Below are 20,697 nucleotides of genomic sequence, written 5' to 3'. Positions count from 1 at the left end.
GTGGCTACAGTTGAGCACTAAATTTAGTACCGAGCTTCCTGGAAACCAGGGCACAAAGGGAAACTGGGTGGGGTATGATATATTGTCAGATAAAGTGAGTAATACAATTTCATCCATAGGCTTCAGTGTTGGGGAGGCAGTACATTCTAAGAGGAATTTTATATAACGAATATTGAGGATCATAATAGAAAATGCCTTCAATTGCCATTTTGTGGAAATTGTGCTAATGTTCTTTAAAAGGTGATGTTTTCTATATGTACTCAATAGGAGCTGAGGGTGTAGTAATGGATCTCAACTCATGAAAGTGTTTCTGTGGGCAGCTGAGCTGATATGGTCCAGGTAAATTGCTTTGTGGTGATTTCACTTTGTAGAGGAAGAGAATATAAATAACTCAGAAGGTTGTAGATTTAGCAATACCTTTCCCAAATATCAGCTGCTTCAGCCAGATTTTTGGCAAGTTCTGGATCGCAGCCAAGTCGAGGGCAAGCATTGTAATACATGCCCAAGGCTCCAGTACGTTGTGTTGTAATGGGAGAGGAACCCATATTCTTTCCCCAGAAGAGCAGGCATTCTTTTCACCTCTTATTATAAATATTAGGGAATTTAACTTATTTCTGCTCCCAAATGGATGATCTTCTCATTTTTGAATGGCTGCTTCAAGGGTAGAAAATGAGCAAGGAAGGGCAATTATTAAATAATCAGTAGTGCTGGTCTGCTGATTAGAAACATGGTACATTTCTCCCTAGATGTTTTCAGCAGGTCCTTATTTGGTAACATAAGTGGTGATTGTAGGTTAGTTTGACCAAGCCTTTTCTCCTTTTATTAAGAAGCCCCAACTCTACAGAAGTATTCACACAGCTTAGTAGCTTTACTGTGAGGATTGAATGAGATTATACAAATAAAGTCTTAGGTAGCACAGTGTGTGGAGGTGTACGTAAAGTAGTGGCATATTGTTATTAGTTGAAAAGTCAGCTTGTAATACTGATGATAATGAAATGGTGAAACAGTATTCCATGGGGCCTCAGGGTCAGGGAAAACCTAGCCATTTTCCTTTTGTGACTTTCAGCGGTTGTGATGTTTATGGTTGTATTTCTGAGGCCATTTGCTTTGCTGGACAGGTATTCAGGCTGAGTCCAATAAAACCGTCACTGTGCCCTAAGTCGATGAAATAACACAATTTACTGGGAATAAAAGTGTTTTGAAAGAGCACTCAGCAATCTGATGGGGCTGTAATTGGTGGATATAGATGGTGACTCTAGTGAAGTTAGGCCCAAGAAGCTAAGTAGATGACTGAGGATTTGGGACATGTCTGTGTTGTGGTTTTTTGTTTTTCTAAATACTGAACCTTTTTTGTTTGTAGCAGAGAAAGGTTTATTTCAGGGTTAAGTAAGAAGAATGGATGGCTTGTGCTCAAAATCCCTAGGTCCATTTGTTTTTGTTCCTAGTAGAGATGGCTATAGACTGCAGCTATTTTTGTTCCCAGGTCTCTCTATTCCTTTGATCTAATTACTAGGTTTATGGATTGCCTGCATCTTCCTTGTCCCCCTGAAGGTCCAGCAACCAGAGCCACAGCCTGTGTTCTAGGTATACCTGGTTCTGTGGCTTTGTACAAAAGGAAAAGGAGCCTTTTTGTTTCCTGTGCTCGCTCTTTATGTATAACTTTTATTTGTGCTTTTGGTTATGAGTGCATACTGGACTGATCTTCAAAGAAATGTTTATAATGAGGACTTTATTTTTTCCTTTCCTGGGTCATAATTAACAATTTGAAGCCTTTCATTTTATAGGTATGGAGAGTACTTTTTTAAAAATTTGCCTTAAAAAGAGAAAAAAAGCACTCTTCCTTCTTGCCTCTGGGTCTTCTTGCCCACTCACCAAGCTTCCCTGCAGTGTATTCCTGTTTGGAATGAGGCTTTCAGTGCAGCCTTCTGGAGGTCATTTCTCAGGGTGTCCTTTGGAAAGTTCGTTGTGGAAGGGAACCACCAGCAAGCCACTGTACTTCTGCAGAGCAGACTGTCCACTTTGACCAATGATGTGTTATTCAGTTCTTGAGGCTCTTGACAACTGGTCCAGTGTCTGCCATCCATTTCATCAGAAACACTGTTCCCAACCTGGAGTCCTTGGGACCCACTGGAGTATTGTGTGAGCCAGTCTCCAAAGCTTCATGAGGTTAACTCCAGGGATGGAGCCTGTTGCTTTTGGGTGGAATTAAATCAAATCAGTGGGGTAATGATGAGTATCTCTTGCTGATTAGAAGCTCTGTTACTTAATAAATGCAGCTTGGTTAATAGTCTTTCGAAATGTCAGTTTTACGATAGCCCTGAGGTGGCAAGTAATAAAGAACTATCGATGGTGGCAAGGCTGGGAATGACTGTTCTAGGCCACCATTGTTCCGACTGTGGGTGCAAAGCCCAAGGCCTCCTTGCTGGTGACTGGGTCCCCTGTAATGCACCCACTTTTATGCATTTTTAGATATAGGCTTTCATCTATAATAGCATTTGAACAAAAGGTTTACATGGCTAAAACAAAACAAAACACAGACTGTGTCACAGTGGCCTATCCTATATAAGTTATAAGGTGGAACTCAAGAGCGGAAGTTTTTAGCTTCTTCTATATAGACTGATGCAAATCGGGTCTAGAGGCCTTCTGCTGTCTTCCTCCTAGCTTGATCTGAAGCTTTCATTGTGCTCAGTGAAGGATCTCATGCTTCTCCACTTAGCTCTGTGAAAAGAGGGAGAATGAGTGTGTTAGGTGTGTTTATCTATTAGATCCACATGACATATATTCATCTGCCAAAATGTAATTAACATCATTTGCATCCAGATACACCCTGGCTAGTCTTAAATCATATTTTCTTCCATTCTAGCTTCTGGAAGTACAGAGGATTTAAACAACTCTACTGCTGTCCACAGCTCCTCGGTGAGTGGGACAGAGAGTGTCCATGTTGCCACCATGTTCCCCAACAGTGTCCGAAGGACGCCCCAGTCTTTAGCTATCAGTCTGCGACCTCTGAATGAGACAGAACATTTCCTCGAGGACTCTGAAATTGCCACAACTTCATCATCAGTCCATTCTTCCCCCTCGGAGGCAGAGTTGAGAAGAAGCAGTGGAGTATTCAGGAGCCCAGGGGATGGGGCATTCACAGAGCTCTCCACAGAAAGTGCATTTGGTCCTACATCTTCCAATGTCTCAAGGGAATTTTGGCAAAATGATTCTCCAAGTAAGTCTTTAATCTCTATTTGATTTATTCTCGACATTTTAAAATTGTTGAATTTCCTCAAGGGGTCACTTCAAGACCATTTGTAATCTTTAAAAAAAAAAGAAGACAACTGTGTTCTTGGATAACACTATCTCCTTTATCTGGTAGACCACATTATCACATTTTGATTTTCAGCCTCATGACAATGTTGTGAAATTAGTCAAACGGTCATCATTCCTCCTGCTTTCTTGTAGATGAGGAAGCTGAGGCTCAGCTGGTTTAAGTGGTGAGTGCGTGATCTTTGTCTCACTCACCGCAGAGCTGAGACTCCCACCGCCGAGCTCCTGGTGCTAATGCATCTTGTGGCTCTGCGGCTTCACCTTCAGACTGAGAGCTGGCCGCTCTTTAAAGCCAGCTTCAGTTATCTTATGTACAGATCATCTTCACAAATAAAATGTGCAGAGTATGTAAATATACTCCTTAAGTTCATGGTTTTAGTGAGCCCCCATAGTTGATTTTTTTTTTTTGGCTGTATTTCAGAATTAGAATAATCTTTATAAATAATAGAACTGCCTTAGGAAAATACTGAAAAGCATAATATTTGGGCACATTGTATTTGATGGACATAGCAGCATACTCACTGGCTCATACTTCCCCATGTTTTAGGGGAAAGAATAAAACACTCAGGCCTTTAAGTTACTCTGAGACTTTGCACATATTGTTTAAAAGCTCCGCTCTTCACCAGTTTTTGGTATTGCTCTCTTATTGACACTGAATAGTTTTGAAATAATTGTTTAGAACATGAAAGTATACGTCAGATCACACATATAGTATAAACACTGTACAAGGTCCTTGCAAGGGGCACCTTCTCTTAGGAAAGACTTATATGTCTTAGTTGTGGAGGGATCTCTCTTACATCCATGTAATGGCCTTTTGTGTCTGACACCTTTCAGCCTCCGGAGGACCCCAGCTGGCCAGTGGCTCTGGTGTAGGGAATGGCAGCCCTGTGTCTCAGACAGAAATCTCCTCTCAGTCCATCCCGCCAGTCAGAGGTGAAGAGAGCACCACTCTCTGGTTTTCCACCGGCAGCGAGCCCTTTGCAGGTGCAGCAGGAAGCTCCACTTCCCATCCTGAGGTTGTGAATGCTTCAGTTCTGACCCGCTTCTCAGCCTCCGCCCCACAGTCTCGAGGAAGCGACCCAGTGCTGTATGAAATGAGCTACTCTGAGCTGGCCACCGAGTCCTTGTCTTCATCCTCCTCAGAAAGTCTGGGCTTCTCGGCACCCCGAGGGGAGCGCTCAAGTGAGTCTCCATCCATGGAACTGCACCCCAAAGAGCGTGGGGGGCTGCCTGAGCTTGATCTTCAGCGATAATGAAATAGTTCTGCAGGCCTCTTAATATTTCCAGGCCATCCTTCTAGCTGGTGATACCTGTCCCTGTATATCCCCCAGTTTTTCTGTAACATCTCCAAGATGCTACTGTTACCACACACAGCTCGGGGACTTCTCTGCAGTGTCCTTTCAGCACTCAGAGCTCACCCACACCCCCACGCTGCCACCATCACACAGCTTCTGGAAGGTGAGAGTATTGTATCACCTCCTTGTGAGTGGTTGTTCATGCCAGGTCTGGGCTTTCATCAAGAGACATTCTCCTTTCCCCCTTTTAAACAGCCTTATTGAACTATATTTCACATTCTGTACAGTTCACACATTTAAAATGTACAATTCAGTGGGTTTTAGTATAGTCACAGAGTTGGGCCGCCATCACTGCCATCTATTCCAGAACATTCCCATCATCCCAAAAAGAAACTCTGTGCTCATGTGGTCTCTCCCCTTTCTCTGCTCTTCTGAGCCTCTGACAGCCGTGAATTTACTTTCTGCCTCTATAGACTTGCCTACTCTCATTTCAGTTCAGTCACTCAGTCGTGTCCAACTCTTTGCAACCCCATGAATCACAGCACACCAGGCCTCCCTGTCCATCACCAACTCCCAGGGTTTACTCAAACTCATGTCCATTGAGTTGGTGATGCCATCCAGCCATCTCATCCTCTGTCATCCCCTTCTCCTCCTGCCCCCAATCCCTCCCAGCATCAGGGTCTTTTCCAATGAGTCAACTCTTTGCATCAGGTGGCCAAAGTATTGGAGTTTCAGCTTCAGCATCAGTCCTTCCAATGAATACCCAGGACTGAGCTCCTTTAGGATGGACTGGATGGGTGGATCTCCTTGCAGTCCAAGGGACTCTCAAGAGTCTTCTCCAACACCACAGTTCAAAAGCATCAATTCTTCGGCACTCAGCTTTCTTCACAGTCCAACTCTCACATCCATACATGACCACTGGAAAAACAATAGACTTGACTAGACGGACTTTTGTTGGCAAAGTAATGTCTCTGCTTTTTAATATGCTATCTAGGTTGGTCATAACTTTCCTTCCAAGGAGTAAGCATCTTTAAATTTCATGGCTGCAATCACCATCTGCAGTGATTCTGGAGCCCCCAAAAATAAAGTCGGCCACTGTTTCCACTGTTTCCGCATCTATTTCCCATGAAGTGATGGGACCATATGCCATGATCTTAGTTTTCTGAATGTTGAGCTTTAAGCCAACTTTTTCACTCTCCACTTTCACTTTCATCAAGAGGCTTTTTAGTTCCTCTTCACTTTCTTCCATAAGGGTGGTGTCATCTGCATATTGAGGTGTTTATAAATGGAACCATAAAATGTGTGGTCTTTTGTGTTTTTCACTTAACATTAGGTTTTCAAGGTTCATCCATGTTGTAGCATGTGTCAGTGCTTCATTCCTTTGTATTGCCAAATACTATTCCATTGTATGGATGTGCCACATTTTAATTTATACTTTTATCACTTATTGGGTATGTGGATTGTTCCCACCTTTTGGTTATGATGAGTAGTACTCTTGTGAACATTCAAGTACATGTTTTTGTGTGCACATATGTTTTCTTGGAATTGCCTTGGAATTGCCAGGTTAGATGGTAGCTCTGTTTCTGGCCTTTGAGGAACTACCAAACTCTTTTCCAGAGTGGCTGCACCATTTTGTATTCCCACCAGCAAAGTAGGAGGATTTTAGTTTCTAAGCACCTTTAACACCACTTGTTGTTGTTGAGCTCTTTTGAGTCTAGTGAGCTGACTCATTGGAAAAGACCCTGACGCTGGGAAAGATTGAGGGCAAAAGAAGAAGGGGGCAGCAGATGATGAGGTGGTTAGATAACATCACCGACTCAATGGATGTGAATTTGAGGAAACTCCAGGAGATAGTGAAGGAAGGGCTCCTGGTATGCTGCAGTTCATGGGGTTGCAAAAACTTGAACATGACTTAGCAGTTGAGCAACAATAACAGCAATCCTAGTGGAAGTTAAGTGGCATCTTATGTGGTATTGGATTGCAGTTTTCCCAGCTGACTAATGATGGTGAGCATGTTTTCATGTGCTCATTGACCATTTGTATATCGTCTTTGGAAACATATGTTTAGATCTTTTGACCCTTTTTAAATTGGGTTGTTTTATCTTTCTTTAATTGAGTTGTGAGAGTTCTTTCTATATTCTGGATACTTGTCCTTCAACAGAAAGATAATTTGCAGTCTTTTTCTCTTATTCTATGGGTTGTCTTTTAACTTTCTTGCTGTTATCCCATGGACAGCACAAATTTTTTAATTTTGATGAATTCTAGTCTGTTGCTTTCAGAAAACTTTTCCTTTGATGTTCCTTTTTAAGAATGTTTTTGAAAAATATTTTGAAAACAATTCTCATCAGCCTTATCAATGTAAATTGTATGTTGATAAGCCAAAAATGCAGTAACTTATCATTTAAGCTTATAATAGGTTTGAATTCTTACCTCTTCACCATTAACAGTGGCAGCTCTTTTCCCTGCTATGAGTTCTCTAATTAATGAGGAAGATTAGCATTTGTTATTTACTGCTGATGTGATATGGAAAAGCATATGCTTTGTTGTAAAGAATACCACGTGTGTGGGTGGAGACTGTGCTGTTTTATGTCCAGGCATGGAAAACACACTCTTTCTGTCACTTAAACACAAGGTATCCTTTTCGGCCCTGCCCCTGTGGTCTCAGAAGTTTCACCTTTGCAGGCCTGGAGCTTACATCCCATAGAATTCCCCTCTTCCATCTCTTCAGTACCCTACACTCTGCAGTCAGGGTGCAATTGTGTGTGGACAATGTGACCTCAGTGTGAGTGGCATGTGGGGTTCTGAGGCACCAGATAAGGAAGAGCTGTGTTCCTGAAACCACCTGCTCTGGGTTAACATAATGCTTTCTCTCGTTTCCTTGGAATCACCCACAGCTCACAGCTTCTGTCATACAGCTTTCAGATTTCTTGATTCATCCCTTCCTCTGGGCTCAGATGCAGCCCCTCTGTTTCAGGGCATGACTGCCCCCTGTGTTAAGTCTGTCAGCCTAAGAGGGGGTGGTTGGCCTACATTTTGTGTGGCATCATCGCAGGCCTGTCCTCTGTGTTAGGGAATTTATGGTCAGGTACGCTCAGTTCTCCAGATTCTCCTGGTGGACTTTGCGTGGGTCTCTTTTAAGTCCCCCCGCGAGGGTCAGATCACATCTGCGACCAGGTCCTGGCTTTCCTGGTGCTCCCTGTGTATGCCTGTGTGCATGTTCATCCCTGCCGGTCAGTTAACACAAACCTGTCATGAAGTGAGGGCTTTCCAGGTGGCACTAGTGGTAAAGATCCCACCTACCTTTGCAAGAGGTGTAAGAGATGCGGATTCAATCCCTGGGTTGGAAAGAGCCCCTGGAGGAGGGCACTGCAACCCACTCCAGTATTCTTGCCTAGAGAATCCCATGGACAGAGGAGCCTGGGGGGCCGTAGTCCATGGGGTTGCAAAGAGTTGGATACAACTGAAGCCATTTAGCACTAGCATCATGAAGTGAACTGACCTCACACTCAGCTTTATATCCATTTTCCACCAAGGTAGGTCTCTCAAGGACTAGACTGACTTGGGAATTGGAATAAGAATCAGAAAAGAGCCTGTTTTTCTCACTAGATCCAGCTTATGAAGCAGTTAGGCTAAGAAGAATTGGTCCTCATTTCTGAAAAGAAGGATTGATTTGGTAATAATCTAAGATTCTTTAAGTTTATAGCATAAAATATATATCCAAGAAAAAAAGAAAAGGATATTTATTCATGTGTCACAATTCCTATTCAGTCTCCACCAAGAAAAAAAACAACCAAGCCCACTTGTAACCTCTCACCATGATGCCATTTCTCACTGAGGTGCTCGGGTGAAGAGCTACAGTGTGGAATAACAGACACTGTAGAATGGCAGGCCCTGTGTCCATCAGCTATCGCTGGTCCCACCTGGAGGTAAAAGCCTTTGGGGTAATACCAGCCTCCCTCCCGGGTCTTTTCAGGTGGAAAGCTCCTGCAGGGTTGTTAGTTTTTCGTTCACTTAGGTCTTTCCTGGTGGCTCAGCTGGTAAAGAATCTGCGTGCAATATGGGAGACATGGGTTCCATCCATGGGTTGGGAAGATCCCCTGGAGAAGGGAAAGGCTACCCACTCCAGTATTTTGGCCTGGAGAAGCCCGTGGACTGTATCGTCCATGGGGTCGCAAAGGGTCGGACATGGCTGAGCGACTTTCACTCCCCCTGCCGCCACCACCAATTTCCCTGACATAAACACTATTTATTATGTATCACCAAGCAGAAATATTGTATCGATCCTGTTCACTGGAGTAATGAACCTTATCATAAATCCAAGTCACTTGAACAGCAGTGCTGATCCCGCACTGCCTCTGGAGGTTTCAGTCACTGCTATGTTAGCAGGAAAGACACACATGTTGTGTTTTCACCTTGTCAGTTTCAGACAAAGACCCTGAGAAGGCGGAGGACAGCACTGTGGCTCACACAGCCCCACTGTACACCTCACTGACCAGCCCTCCCCTTTCCTGTCCTCTTGTAGCCACCGAAGACAGTCCTGAGCTGGATGTTGGTACCGAAGCTGAGGAGGGGGCTTCCTGGGGAGCGCCTGGAGTCCGCACTCACAGCCCGCACACTTTGGCTACGTCCTCTGGAGTTGGGGAACGCACACTGCGATCTCTCACCAACAGTAGCACAACTCCTAGGGATGCGGAGCGATCAGTGGCGACAGCTGGAGAAATGGAGAGTGCCACGCAGCAGGGGAACATGACGGTGACCGGGGACGCCCGCCCAGTCTCGGGTTCACTTGCGGCCACAAGGACCTTCGAACGGCATGGAGGTGATAGGCAGTATCTCTTTGCATGTTCCCTCAGCATATCTGTCAGTTTGCTTGTGGTGTTAGGATGATTTTGGCTTCCCTGGTGGCTCAGATGGTAAAGAATCTGCCTGCAATGCAGGAGACTTGGGTTCCATCCCTGGGTCTGGAAGATCCCTGAGAGAAGGAAATGGCAACCCATTCCAGTATTCTTGCCTGGAGAATTCCATGGACAGAGGAGTCCAGCGGGCTACAGTCCATGGGATCACAAAGTGTCAGACATGACTGAGTGACATGTCTGACATGACATTTTCACTTTCACTTTCTAGAAAGAGTTTGCTGTCAACCCAGAAAGTGGCTTACCAGCTCCCTGTGAAGACGACTGTCTGGGTTCTCCCACCTCCCCCACCCCCATCCCCGCCCCCCCCCCTACGCTTACCCGAGACATTGGCACTGTTGTCAGCCAGGATGCTTGCAATCAAGGAGCCCAGCCAGGTTGTGGCTGAGGCCAATCTCCTGGGAAAGAAATATCTCATTATACAGAATGGAAAGTTGGGAGGGTTTTCCTTTTTCCATTTAGGCACAACAATTGTTCTATTTGGGGTCTTAAGAGCTTTTCAGATACTAATTTGCTTTTATCAAAAAAGAGGTCTGTGGAAGGAATTTGGACCTGTTCCCTATTATTTGGGGCCCCACTTCTCTTTTATTACCGTTTGCAGTGCTGCCACTATGCTCTTCACAGGAGGGCAGGTCCATTCAAACCCTGCCTGCCTCCCTGTACAGTCTCTCCAGAGAAAGTGTCTCTCCCCCGGAGGGCAGTGCATGGGCCGGACACTGAAAGTCTGTCTCAGAGTGTAGGTTCACAGATGCCTGTCTGATTGGCCTAACTGTAGTTTTCCCTTGGCAGTCACTGGGATTGGCTACGATGGAGTCAGCAGCACAGATCCTGATTGCAGGACCTCCAGTGAGCACACAAACTACACCTGTGCTTCATCTCCTTTCACCAAAGGGGAACGGACCCTACTGTCCATTACGGACAACAGTTCATCCTTGGATGAAAGGGAGACTTCGACCTCTTCCGTTAAGATCTCAAGCTCTTTGAGTTCAGACTCTTCTTCCTCTTCTCAGGCTCAGACCGAGAGGAGTAACATCTCATCCCACCAAGGAGAACGTGCTCAGCCTTCCACTGAGGTGCTGGTCCTGCCCTCGGCCAACTCTCCGTCTCACACACCCACCCTTAATGTGCCGGCCACTCTGGTCCCTCTGGATGCCGACGCTAAATCTGTTGGTGATGCGTTATCATCTTCATCGGAGCCACCCCTGCCCCTGCCTTCGGTGTCACGGTCCTACCAGCTCTTCTCGTTAACCTTGCCATCTGCCGGGGCCTCCACCCATCCCCTGCCATCCACCCCTGATGCACCCACTCCTTTGTCCTCCTCACCACCACCCTGGTCAGGGTCCCTGATGGCGTCTGCCCCCGCGTCGCCTGACTCACAGACAGCCCTCCCACCTGCACCTTTTACCCCGGTCCTGCCCAGGGCAAGGGATGCTCCCGTGACTTCAGTTCGGACGTCAGCAGTGCCACTGCTGCCTAGCAGTCAAACAGCAGATCCTAAGAACCAGAGTAACCCATACCTCGAGAACATCGTCACGGAATCAAAGCCACCAAGCCTGCAGACTCTGCCCGCGGCGGCCACGGAAGCTGTAACAGTGATGTCTACTCTGGGGAGCCCTTCACCCCTGGCCTTCACAGACTACTCCGCTTCTACAGACACTGAGCAGGCCCTTCCAGCCACGAGCACCGGCTTAGCCCACACGTCTCCAGCTTTGGCAGCCACCACTCTCAAGACCTCTCATCCTCCCGAGGCCAGCCCTAGCGTCCCGTCAAGCACAGCAGCTCTGACGGGTGGCCCCACAACAGTACAGACAGTGGCCGGAGAAATATTACAGACAGTGGTTCAGCTCTCGCCAACCAGTCCTGAAATTCTCGTGGTCCAAGTCACAACAAAAGGTGCTGTCACCACAGAAGGGAGCCCAGTGCATAGAGATGCTGCCACCAGATTGCTCCCCCTGACCGAAGAATCCACAACAGAGCCTGGCCCCACAGAAGAGGACAGCCTGGCTTCATCTTTCCTCAAAACATCTCCTCCCCCCGGAACCATGCCTGTCTCTACAGCTAAGGTGTTAACTCCTCCATCGACCACCTCCACGGCCCAGAGCAGCACCCAGCCACCCATAGCACCATCGTCTCCAGCCGCAGGTAGGACACGACTGTGGACACATGCTGAGGACTGTGCGGGTCTCTGGTGTGATCACAATGCTTTCTGTTGAAAAGCAGGAAAGAATGCCCCAGTGACCATTTTCTCCCCCTTTCTCACTCCTGAGTTACAGAGGGCAGACAGGAGAAGATGCCATTGGCCATGTTGACACTAGTAATTAGTAGATTGTAATGCCCTGTAATTGCATGACCTTTTCAAGCATGCCTTTAACAAGGCCAGAGTGGGGCAGCGAAGTGAGATTGAAGGGTGGGAAACTGGAGTCAAGAAGCTTTATATGACCTGTCTAAGACACAGAGTGAGCAAGTGCTTGCTTCCAGATCAGAATCCCAAGCTTCTGAGTTGGTCAGCCGGTGCTGCAGTCACCGGGGAAGCATCTCTTGATCCCCTGAGATTTCCCTAAGACTATGGCGCCAGCTGATAAATAGGGGTGAAGGGACATGTTCAATGAGAAGATGATGAACTGACCTTTCCTATAGTGACTGTGTGACATTGCGCTTGAGGTTATGTATCTCTCTATCCATGTTTAAGTTGCTGGGACAAGAGAAATAAAGCCATACACGTGATTCTTTGTCACTGTCACCTAAGTACAGGTAGCAGGGAGTAGGATGACATCCTTTGATGTCAGGGCCAAAATTTGCTGGATACTTAGTTTGTCTAGACTCAGGCAAGGAAAACTGCTGTTGATAAAAATATGAAATGGAGACTGAAGGGAGGAGGGAAGAAGGGGAGGGCACTGGAGGCAGGTCCAAGTAGGCAGCCATCATCCAGCTCGTGGTCCAGCCACAAGCCCCGCAGCCCACACAGCCCCGAGAGCCCTGATATATCAGTGCCCACTTCATGCCAGTGGTCTGAGTGCCACTAGGAGATGGAAGCTGGCTGCTGCTTCTGGCGAGTTTGTAATCCTGCTTCAGGACTCACAGGCTTCATTTCCAGATGCCAAGTATATTCCAATATTAGATAGAACATAATTCACAAGTGACCCTTAAGGCCGACTACAGCCCCTGCAGTGATAACTGTAGCAGTATTAGGAGGATTGTCATTGGCTGTTGCTATGTCTTTTGTGACAGAGCCGGTGGGCGCAGTGTTTGGATATATAGGTGCTATGCACACGTTTAGGTATATTTGAAGTAGCCATGAGGAGCAAGGACACCATCTTCAGGTTTAGCCTGTTTGTCTTCAGGGTAATTCTGGAGCTAGAATGCTCGATTTTTGTCTTCTTTTTCTCATTCTACCACTGACTTTTCTGCTTGGAGATGACTTTTCTCCTTCTGTTGTGAGTTTTGACTTTTCTCAGTGTGTGTCAGAAACCTTTATTAGGCAGTTATAGTATAACTGGAGTGTGACAAGGCCAGTTATAGAGACCAAAACAGAGAGTGTGGTCACTGCCCCGGGGAGCCGGGAGTCCAAGAGGACAGTGGAGCCTGTGCCTCATCAGGGCCTGGCTGAGTCAGATGGGCTCATGGTCACAGTGTGTGAAGAGAGTGCTCACTTGCAGGCTTTTTTCTGAATGACTGCACAGTTATTTGGAGACCCATTTACAGTGTGAGATCTTTGGAAAAGAGAAAACTTGGAGCAGGGAGGATAGTTGATCAGGTGTCATTTCCCCCTTAAGGTGTGTTTTAAATAGGCATTGCTTCAAGTAGAATTTGTTAAGTATCCCAAGGCAATGTCATCATTTCCAAGCTCAGGAATCTGTAAGCGGCATTCGGATTTGAACCAGCGCCTGTATTCAGGGATCCAGCTGTTTAATACGCCTGTGTGTACACAGCCGGTGCCGGCATCCAGTCCCCATGCTTCTCTTCTGCACCTCCGGGAACCCATTCTGTTTTGTGGTATGGCCTTTTCAGGGCAAGTACACAGAAATAAGCAAGAATCAAATATTAGCTGGGAGAATTAAATATTTACCTAGAGCTGCCTTTTTACCTTTGCTGTGTGATTAACTGCTCTATTCTGGAAATGTGTTTTCAGTTGACAGCTGCACCACTCACCCTTGTCTTCATGACGGGAAGTGCGTTGTGGATCCCACCACACGTCGTGGGTACCGATGTATGTGCTCACCTTCCTGGCACGGGGACAACTGCAGTGTGGGTAAGAAGAAGAGTCGTCTGCGCTGGTCTGTAATATAGTGCCACACTGAGGCAGGCAATAGACTCCTTTTTCCTCCAAAACATAGGGCAGTAAGGTTTTTAAATTCATACCCTGCTTACTTGAGGGTTAGCGTGCTTATGCGTTGTCTGCAGAGTAATGTCAGACAGTGACATTGACAGGCCCCCAAGATCTGGCTGCCTTCTGTGGACTCTGCATTCCTGGACCACCCACGGCTCCCTGAAAACTCCCACAATTTACTGCCCTGACCTTTGCTGTGCTGGTGCTTCAGCCTAGCATCCCCCTACCCACATCTGCTTATTAAAGTCCTTCCAGTCTTTGTTCAGATGTTATTTGAAACAGTCCTTAATTCTCTCTCCCATCAAAGTAATTACCTTCTTTACTTTCTCTGTACTTTCAAATCCTGCCTTATATTTATGTTTATTTGCACCCCTGGCTGCCCCCACCCTCAGTAGACTGGTAGCCCCTTGAGAACAAGTGTGGTGTCCACTGGTTTCTGCTCCTCTCCACACCCAGTGCCATTTGGCCCTTAGAAGTGCTCCTTATACCAGATTATGAGTGTGCTGACTGCTGCAGATTCACTGTGGTCCTGTGTTCCCTCCTCCACAGATGTGAATGAATGCCTCTCAAACCCCTGCCCACCCCTAGCCACGTGCAACAATACTCAGGGATCCTTCACCTGCAGATGCCCAGTGGGGTACCAGCTGGAAAAAGGGATATGCAATTTGGGTAAGAGAGTTCATCTGTCTTGGAATTTTCTTTGCACTACAATGTATTTTGCAAAATAACATTTATTATTTTTCTCCCTAATCAAAATCAATATTTGCCCAAGGTATAAATTGAAGGAATATAGGAGAAGTAGAAGACACTATTATTCCACCACTCAGAGACATAGCACTTTATTTGCAGTCTTTTTTTAGTGTACATTATATTTTTATACAGTTGGAAGTCATATGGTTATTTGTACAAACTTTATATCTTAAACATTTTTCATGTTATTAAACATATTATACAAACTTTGTAGTGACTGCCTAAATATGCCATCATTTATGCAAACACTATTTGCTTAACATTCTACCCTACAGTTAGGGCGAAAAAAGATCAAAAGGATAGTTCAACCAAAGAGTAAAAAAAAAGAAAAAAATTAGGGAGAGGAAAAAAGAGAATAAAACCCTGATTGTCCTACCATATTCGCACATACTTTTCATTTTTAAAAACTATCTTCATGTTCTTGTCCACAGGTAGATACATTTTTAAAAAGCTACTGCCAAAATTGTATCATATAATTTGTCACATTTTGACCTTGAATTTAATAGAGTCCATGAAGCTGGTTGGTTTTAGATATAATCTCCATTATACAGGTTAAAAGCAAACAACCCAAATGAAAACTAAGGCCCTGACAAAGTAACTAGTGGCCCAGCTTCTGTAACTGCTTTGTGAGAGGCCAGGTTTGCAGCCCACAGTTCTTCCATCACACAAGGCTGTGTTTGTCCTAAGAACTTTCTTGCACCCAGGATGTGTAACCTGTGTTAGAATGCCGAGTTCAATGAAAAACTAGAAGAAATTAGAAGTGAGGAACGGGGTTATCTAAGATGGATAAGCAAACTGTCAGGTACAGTGACACAACTTGGAATCATCTTAAATCTCTTACTGTGGTATTTAACACAGAAAAAGTTCTTAGTAAGTGTTTTTTTGAGAGAACAAATGTCTGTATCCTTTGAAATTGTTATTTGCATGACTTCTACTGACCATGGGCTGAGGAGGATCATCAAGACTTTTAAGAAGGTGGTGTCAAATGACAAAACTAAAACAATTTGGTAACGAGTTTGATGTCCTTTATTAAAGGGAAAGCAATTCATGGACTGGGGAAGTACAGGGCCTCACAAACCATGGGAGGAACACTCATTTGGAGCCATTTTGGGCAAGAGTGAGTTTTACTGAGTGTTAAAGTGCTGCACTCAATATGCCAGGAAATTTGGAAAACTGCACAGTGGCCACAAGACTGGAAAAGGTCAGTTTTCATTCAGTCCCAAAGAAAGGCAATGACAAAGAATGTTCAAACTATTGCACAATTGTACTCATCTCACATGCTAGCAAAGTAATGCTCAAAATTCTTCAAGCCAGGCTTCAACAGTACATGAACCATGAACTTCCAGATGTTCAAGCTGGGTTTAGAAAAGGCAGAGGAACCAGAGATCAAATTGCCAACATCCATTGGATCATTGAAAAAGCAAGAGAGTTCCAGAAAACATCTTCTGCTTTATTGACTACACCAAAGCCTTTGACTGTGTGGATCACAACAAACTGTGGAAAATTCTGAAAGAGATAGGAGTACCAGACCACCTGACCTGCCTCCTGAGAAATCTGTATGCAGGTCAAGAAGTAACAGTTAGAACTGGACATGGAACAATAGACTGGTTCCAAATCGGGAAAGGAGTATGTCAAGGCTGTATATTGTCACTCTACTTGTTTAACTTATATGCAGAGTACATCATGAGAAATGCTGGACTGGATGAACAAACTGGAATCAAGATTGCCAGGAGAAATATCAATAACCTCAGATATGCAGATGGCAACCACCCTTATGGCAGAAAGTGAAGAGGAACTAAAGGGCCTCTTGATGAAAGTGGAAAAGTTGGCTTAAAACTCAACATTTCGAAAACTAAGATCATGGCATCTGGTCCCATCACTTCATGGCAAATAGATGGAGAAAAAATGGAAACACTGACAGACTTCATTTTTCTGGGCTCCAAAATCACTGCAGATGGTGATTGCAGCCATTAAATTAAAAGATGGCTTGCTCCTTGGAAGGAAAGCTATGACCAACCTAGATAGCATATTAAAAAGCAGAGGCATTACTTTGCCAACAAAGCTCTGTCTAGTCAAAGCTATGGTTTTTCCAGTAGTCATGTGTGGATGTGAGAGTTGGACCATAAAGAAAACTGAGCACCAAAGAATTGATGCTTTTGGACTGTGGTGTTGAAGAAGACTCTTGAGAGTCCCTTGGACTGCAAGGAGATCCAACCAATCAATCCTAAAGGAAATCATTCATGAATATTCATTGGAAGGACTGATGCTGAAGCTGAAGCTCCAATAGCTTGGCCACCTGATGCGAAGAGCTGACTCATTTGAAAAGACCCTGATACTGGGAAAGATTGAAGGCAGGAGGAGAAGAAGACGACAAAGGATTAGATGGCTGGATGGCATCACTGACTCAATGGACTTGAGTTTGAGCAAGCTCTGAGAGTTGGTGATGGACAGGGAAGCCTGGCATGCTGCAGTTCATGGGGTTGCAAAGAGTTGGACATGACTGAGCAACTGAACTGAACTGAGCTGAGTTTTATAGAACATAGAAGCAGCAATGGGGAAACAGGGCATGATTATCTGGTGTTGCATATCTGGCCTTATTTAGAAAGAAGTATAGAGCCCAGAGTTGGCTTCACTATTGAGGATGGGCTGACTGATGCGCTGCATTACTAATCAAGGGGAGCATTTTTAGGAACTTGAAAGTTGGACTTGCTGATGTGGCACCCCAGGCAGGTATAGCTCCATTTTGGGGCTAGAAATGTATTTCAACAGCTTGTACCCTACTAAAATAAGGGTCAAATTTGAAAATTATTTAAAATACAGGAATCAAGTCAAAGTGTTATTTTTAAGGAAGAAAAATCTGAGAATATAGACATCAGTCAAAGTCAAGACATCCTCGTAACCTATTCCATTTAGCCGCACCCTGTAAGAAATAAGTGAGGAGCTTCCGTTTAAGAATGGAGACAGAAATGATTTTATTTTGAAACAGTATGGAAAAGTATACTTACCCAGAGACTCAAATGCCAGGCTTCCAGTTCCAGGGTCAGCATGTACAGTACATTGACTCCCTGAGCCTCAATTTCCTCATCTGTAAAACCAGATTACCACCTGCTCTGCTTCCCACTCAAGGATATTATGAAGATCAAAATAAATAATATATTTGAGCAAGCTTGGAAAGTGGTAGGACTCTTCAGATGGGAGGTATCCTTTGACATTAGGTTTCTAATCTCTTGGACCAGAACTGAAAGCAGTGAAAGTGATAAACTGCTCTGAATACAGAGCAATAATTATGGATCTTTTAAGAATCATTTAGATAACATCTAAATTACCAGTGAATTTAGATGTAAAGCCAGATGATGTAACCGGTGTGAAGATGTGACTCTGCCTGGGGGACACTGTGTAGCCTTATTCATATTCACATGGATGCAGAGGCCATGTTTACTGCCCTGATTCAGAAGAGATCTGTACTTGCCAGTTACCATATGTGTGTTTCTGCACAGAGAGTTTGGGTGCAGACCGAGACCTGAGGATGTAGGAGTGGGGGGACTATTCTGGAAGCCTGTGTGTGGAGTGTCCCACAGGCACCATGGATCAGGAGGAGAGCTGCTTACTGTGTTAACAATCATCTTTCCCTTTTCAAGTCATTTAGCTTCATTGTTCATAAGCATCAGAGAAACATGCAAATTAGAGCGTGCTGAAACGCTTTCATTTGGCCAAGAATGTTTTCAAAGAGCTCCCTGCTGCTCAGAAAGAGTCCTAAGCAGCTGGCTTCACTGAACTGTGGAACAAGCAAAAAGATGTTAAATAAGGATTAAGGGCTTTAGACAGTAAGTATAAGATGTTAAATGTTTTCCCTGGCTCATTTGTGGGCCGCCTTCTTAATTCAGCAGGCAAGCTTTCTGTGAAAGAGCAGCTTCATGGGTTTCTGTGTTGAGATTTTTTTTTTCTTGTCCAGAGGGAGAGATAAGAATATAATCTAAAGGAAGATAAGAACCAGATATAAGGCAGGCTACCCTAATTTTTGATTGCCTACCCATTTGTAAGTTCCATTCCCCTCAGGCCCAATCAGCACAGATTGATGTTAACTAGAATTTTATTTTAGGAGTGAAATGGACCTTGGAAAATGGGGCTACATCCTTTTGTGTCTGAACCCAATGGTATCTTGAATATGGGTTGTTTTCATGTGCAGCTTATAATCATGGAGTCTGGCGGCTCCCTGCAGTGGGGTCCTGCTTCAGATGTTTGACACCTTTCTCTGCAGGCACTTGGTTGTCTTTAGACTGTCAGATTCCTCAGGGGGCTGCGGGTTTAAGGGGAAGAAGACCTTGGAAGATGGACGCACATGATGTTAAATGTTAATTTTGGCCCTTGGGAGCTGGGTGATCCTGGGAAGTAACCCAGCTTCTGGAAGGCTCTTTTATCAATGATAGAACAGACATTTCCTCTGAGCAAGAGGAATAGGGATTGGATAGAGGTGACTAATGAGAAGAGGAAATCAGAGCACACCCTTGAAGTTAGGGCTTGCTAACTAACTTGATAAAAGACCTAGAAAGCAAGAACTTTCCTTCATCCGAAGCTTTATAGGGGTTGACAAGTCTTTCCAGCCCCAGGTCTCCCTCGCCTCCTCCTTAAACTGTTTCCTTAGCTCGCCTCTTCTCTGTCACAGCTTCACTGAGCATCTAAGATTTGAGAGCTCATTGGAGAGGTGAGGAAGGCTCGTGCTCCTGTAGGCTAAAGGCTCCTTTAGCCTCTCTCCCAAAGGTCTGCTCAGTCTGAGCTTTCAGCTCAACTGAGTAGGTGCTCACGTTGCTAGAGGAACCCTGAGGAGGGCGAGATGGTCTCCACCCTCCAGGAGAAAAAAATGTTTGGAGAGCATCCTGGGAGGTGGAGGAAAGCTGGCTGCCCTGAGATTTATAGATGCTCACACTAGTGCAGGTTGACCTTGTGAGGTCTAACAGGTTATGTTTTCATTTTCAGTTAGAACCTTTGTGACAGAGTTTAAACTAAAGAAAACGTTTCTTAATACCACCATGGAAAAACATTCAGACCTCCGTGAAGTTGAAAATGAGATCACCAAAATGGTAAGTTTCCCAAGAGGCATCTCCCTGCTAGTCCTTTGTCTTCTAGAACAGATTTTATTCATAGTGGAAACCTCCTGAGGATCACCTGTATCTTCCGGACTGTTCATTTCTATCATATTTGAAAGGTGAATGTCAGGGTAAAATTAAAGACCTCTCAGAAATAGTAGGGAAGTGTTGAGAACTAGTGATGCTGGTATAAGCATTTCTTCTAATGTGTCTTCCTGAACTGCTTTTATCAATGCCTTGGCATTTATTTCTTCTCCATGTCACACACTTAGGTGACATGTACCAGTAAGAGCTGTTGGTAAAGAGGAAAGACCTAGAGAATCCTGCTGTCCCATCTGCTGTTGACCTGCTATGTGACTTTTTTGTGTGTGTCTCAGAACTTGGGGAGAATGATGCTTTTTCTCAAGGGAATGGCAAAGGTGGAAATTAATCCCATTATCCAGGGTTGAGAATTCACTGAATGGATTATCTGGGGGCCTTTGATTCTTTTTTCCCTCCTTGCCTCCTTTTTGTCAGGAAAAAAGTAAAAATGGAGAGGAAGGGAGAAGAGTCAGAAATGAGGCTCAGACAGTATTTTGCTTCTCAGCTGCTACCAGGGTCTAAGAGTTAATGCTCAGAAACTTGAAATTTGCCATTAAAATAAGTTTTATAGATTGATTTCTGATTTTAATTTTACTTGTTATTTATGGGTAAGAGTGTTTTAGCCAAAACCTATAAGATTTTATAAGACCATGGGTTTGATTTGTGTAAAAATTAGATTCCAGTTCCCTTTCTCTATGAACATCTACTCTGTGACATGCACTTTGCCTCCTGTAAGAGGTATTGCCAACACCTTTAGAGGTGAAAACCTGGAGGGCTCTGGAAGTTAATGACATTGCCTGAGTTTACACAGAGCGGGTGCAAAGTTAGGAAACAATCCACTAGACCACTGTCACTTCTGATACCAATTGTAAGTTCAGGGATCTCCACGAGACCCTCAGTTTTTATAATGTACTAGAAGTACTCAGAAATCT

General features: G+C 44.7%; 1 protein-coding gene across 2 annotated transcripts in view; it reads left to right on the top strand.

The window, feature by feature from the left end:
- HEG1 (heart development protein with EGF like domains 1) overlaps window positions 1–20,697 on the top strand; it is an 83,336-nt gene that overhangs the window by 26,856 nt on the left and 35,783 nt on the right. For both annotated transcript variants that reach the window (XM_020916276.2, XM_070466124.1), the window contains exons 4-10: window positions 2,864–3,217; window positions 4,150–4,497; window positions 9,133–9,429; window positions 10,313–11,665; window positions 13,653–13,772; window positions 14,400–14,519; window positions 19,575–19,678. In XM_020916276.2, coding sequence (XP_020771935.2) covers window positions 2,864–3,217; window positions 4,150–4,497; window positions 9,133–9,429; window positions 10,313–11,665; window positions 13,653–13,772; window positions 14,400–14,519; window positions 19,575–19,678 — 2,696 coding nt within the window. The remainder of the gene's footprint in view (window positions 1–2,863; window positions 3,218–4,149; window positions 4,498–9,132; window positions 9,430–10,312; window positions 11,666–13,652; window positions 13,773–14,399; window positions 14,520–19,574; window positions 19,679–20,697) is intronic.

The sequence above is a fragment of the Odocoileus virginianus genome, chromosome 4 (genome assembly GCF_023699985.2).
Source record: "Odocoileus virginianus isolate 20LAN1187 ecotype Illinois chromosome 4, Ovbor_1.2, whole genome shotgun sequence".
NCBI classification, from domain to species: domain Eukaryota; kingdom Metazoa; phylum Chordata; class Mammalia; order Artiodactyla; family Cervidae; genus Odocoileus; species Odocoileus virginianus.
The sequence above is the reverse complement of the archived record's forward strand: the minus strand, read 5'-3'. Positions and strand labels throughout refer to the sequence as shown.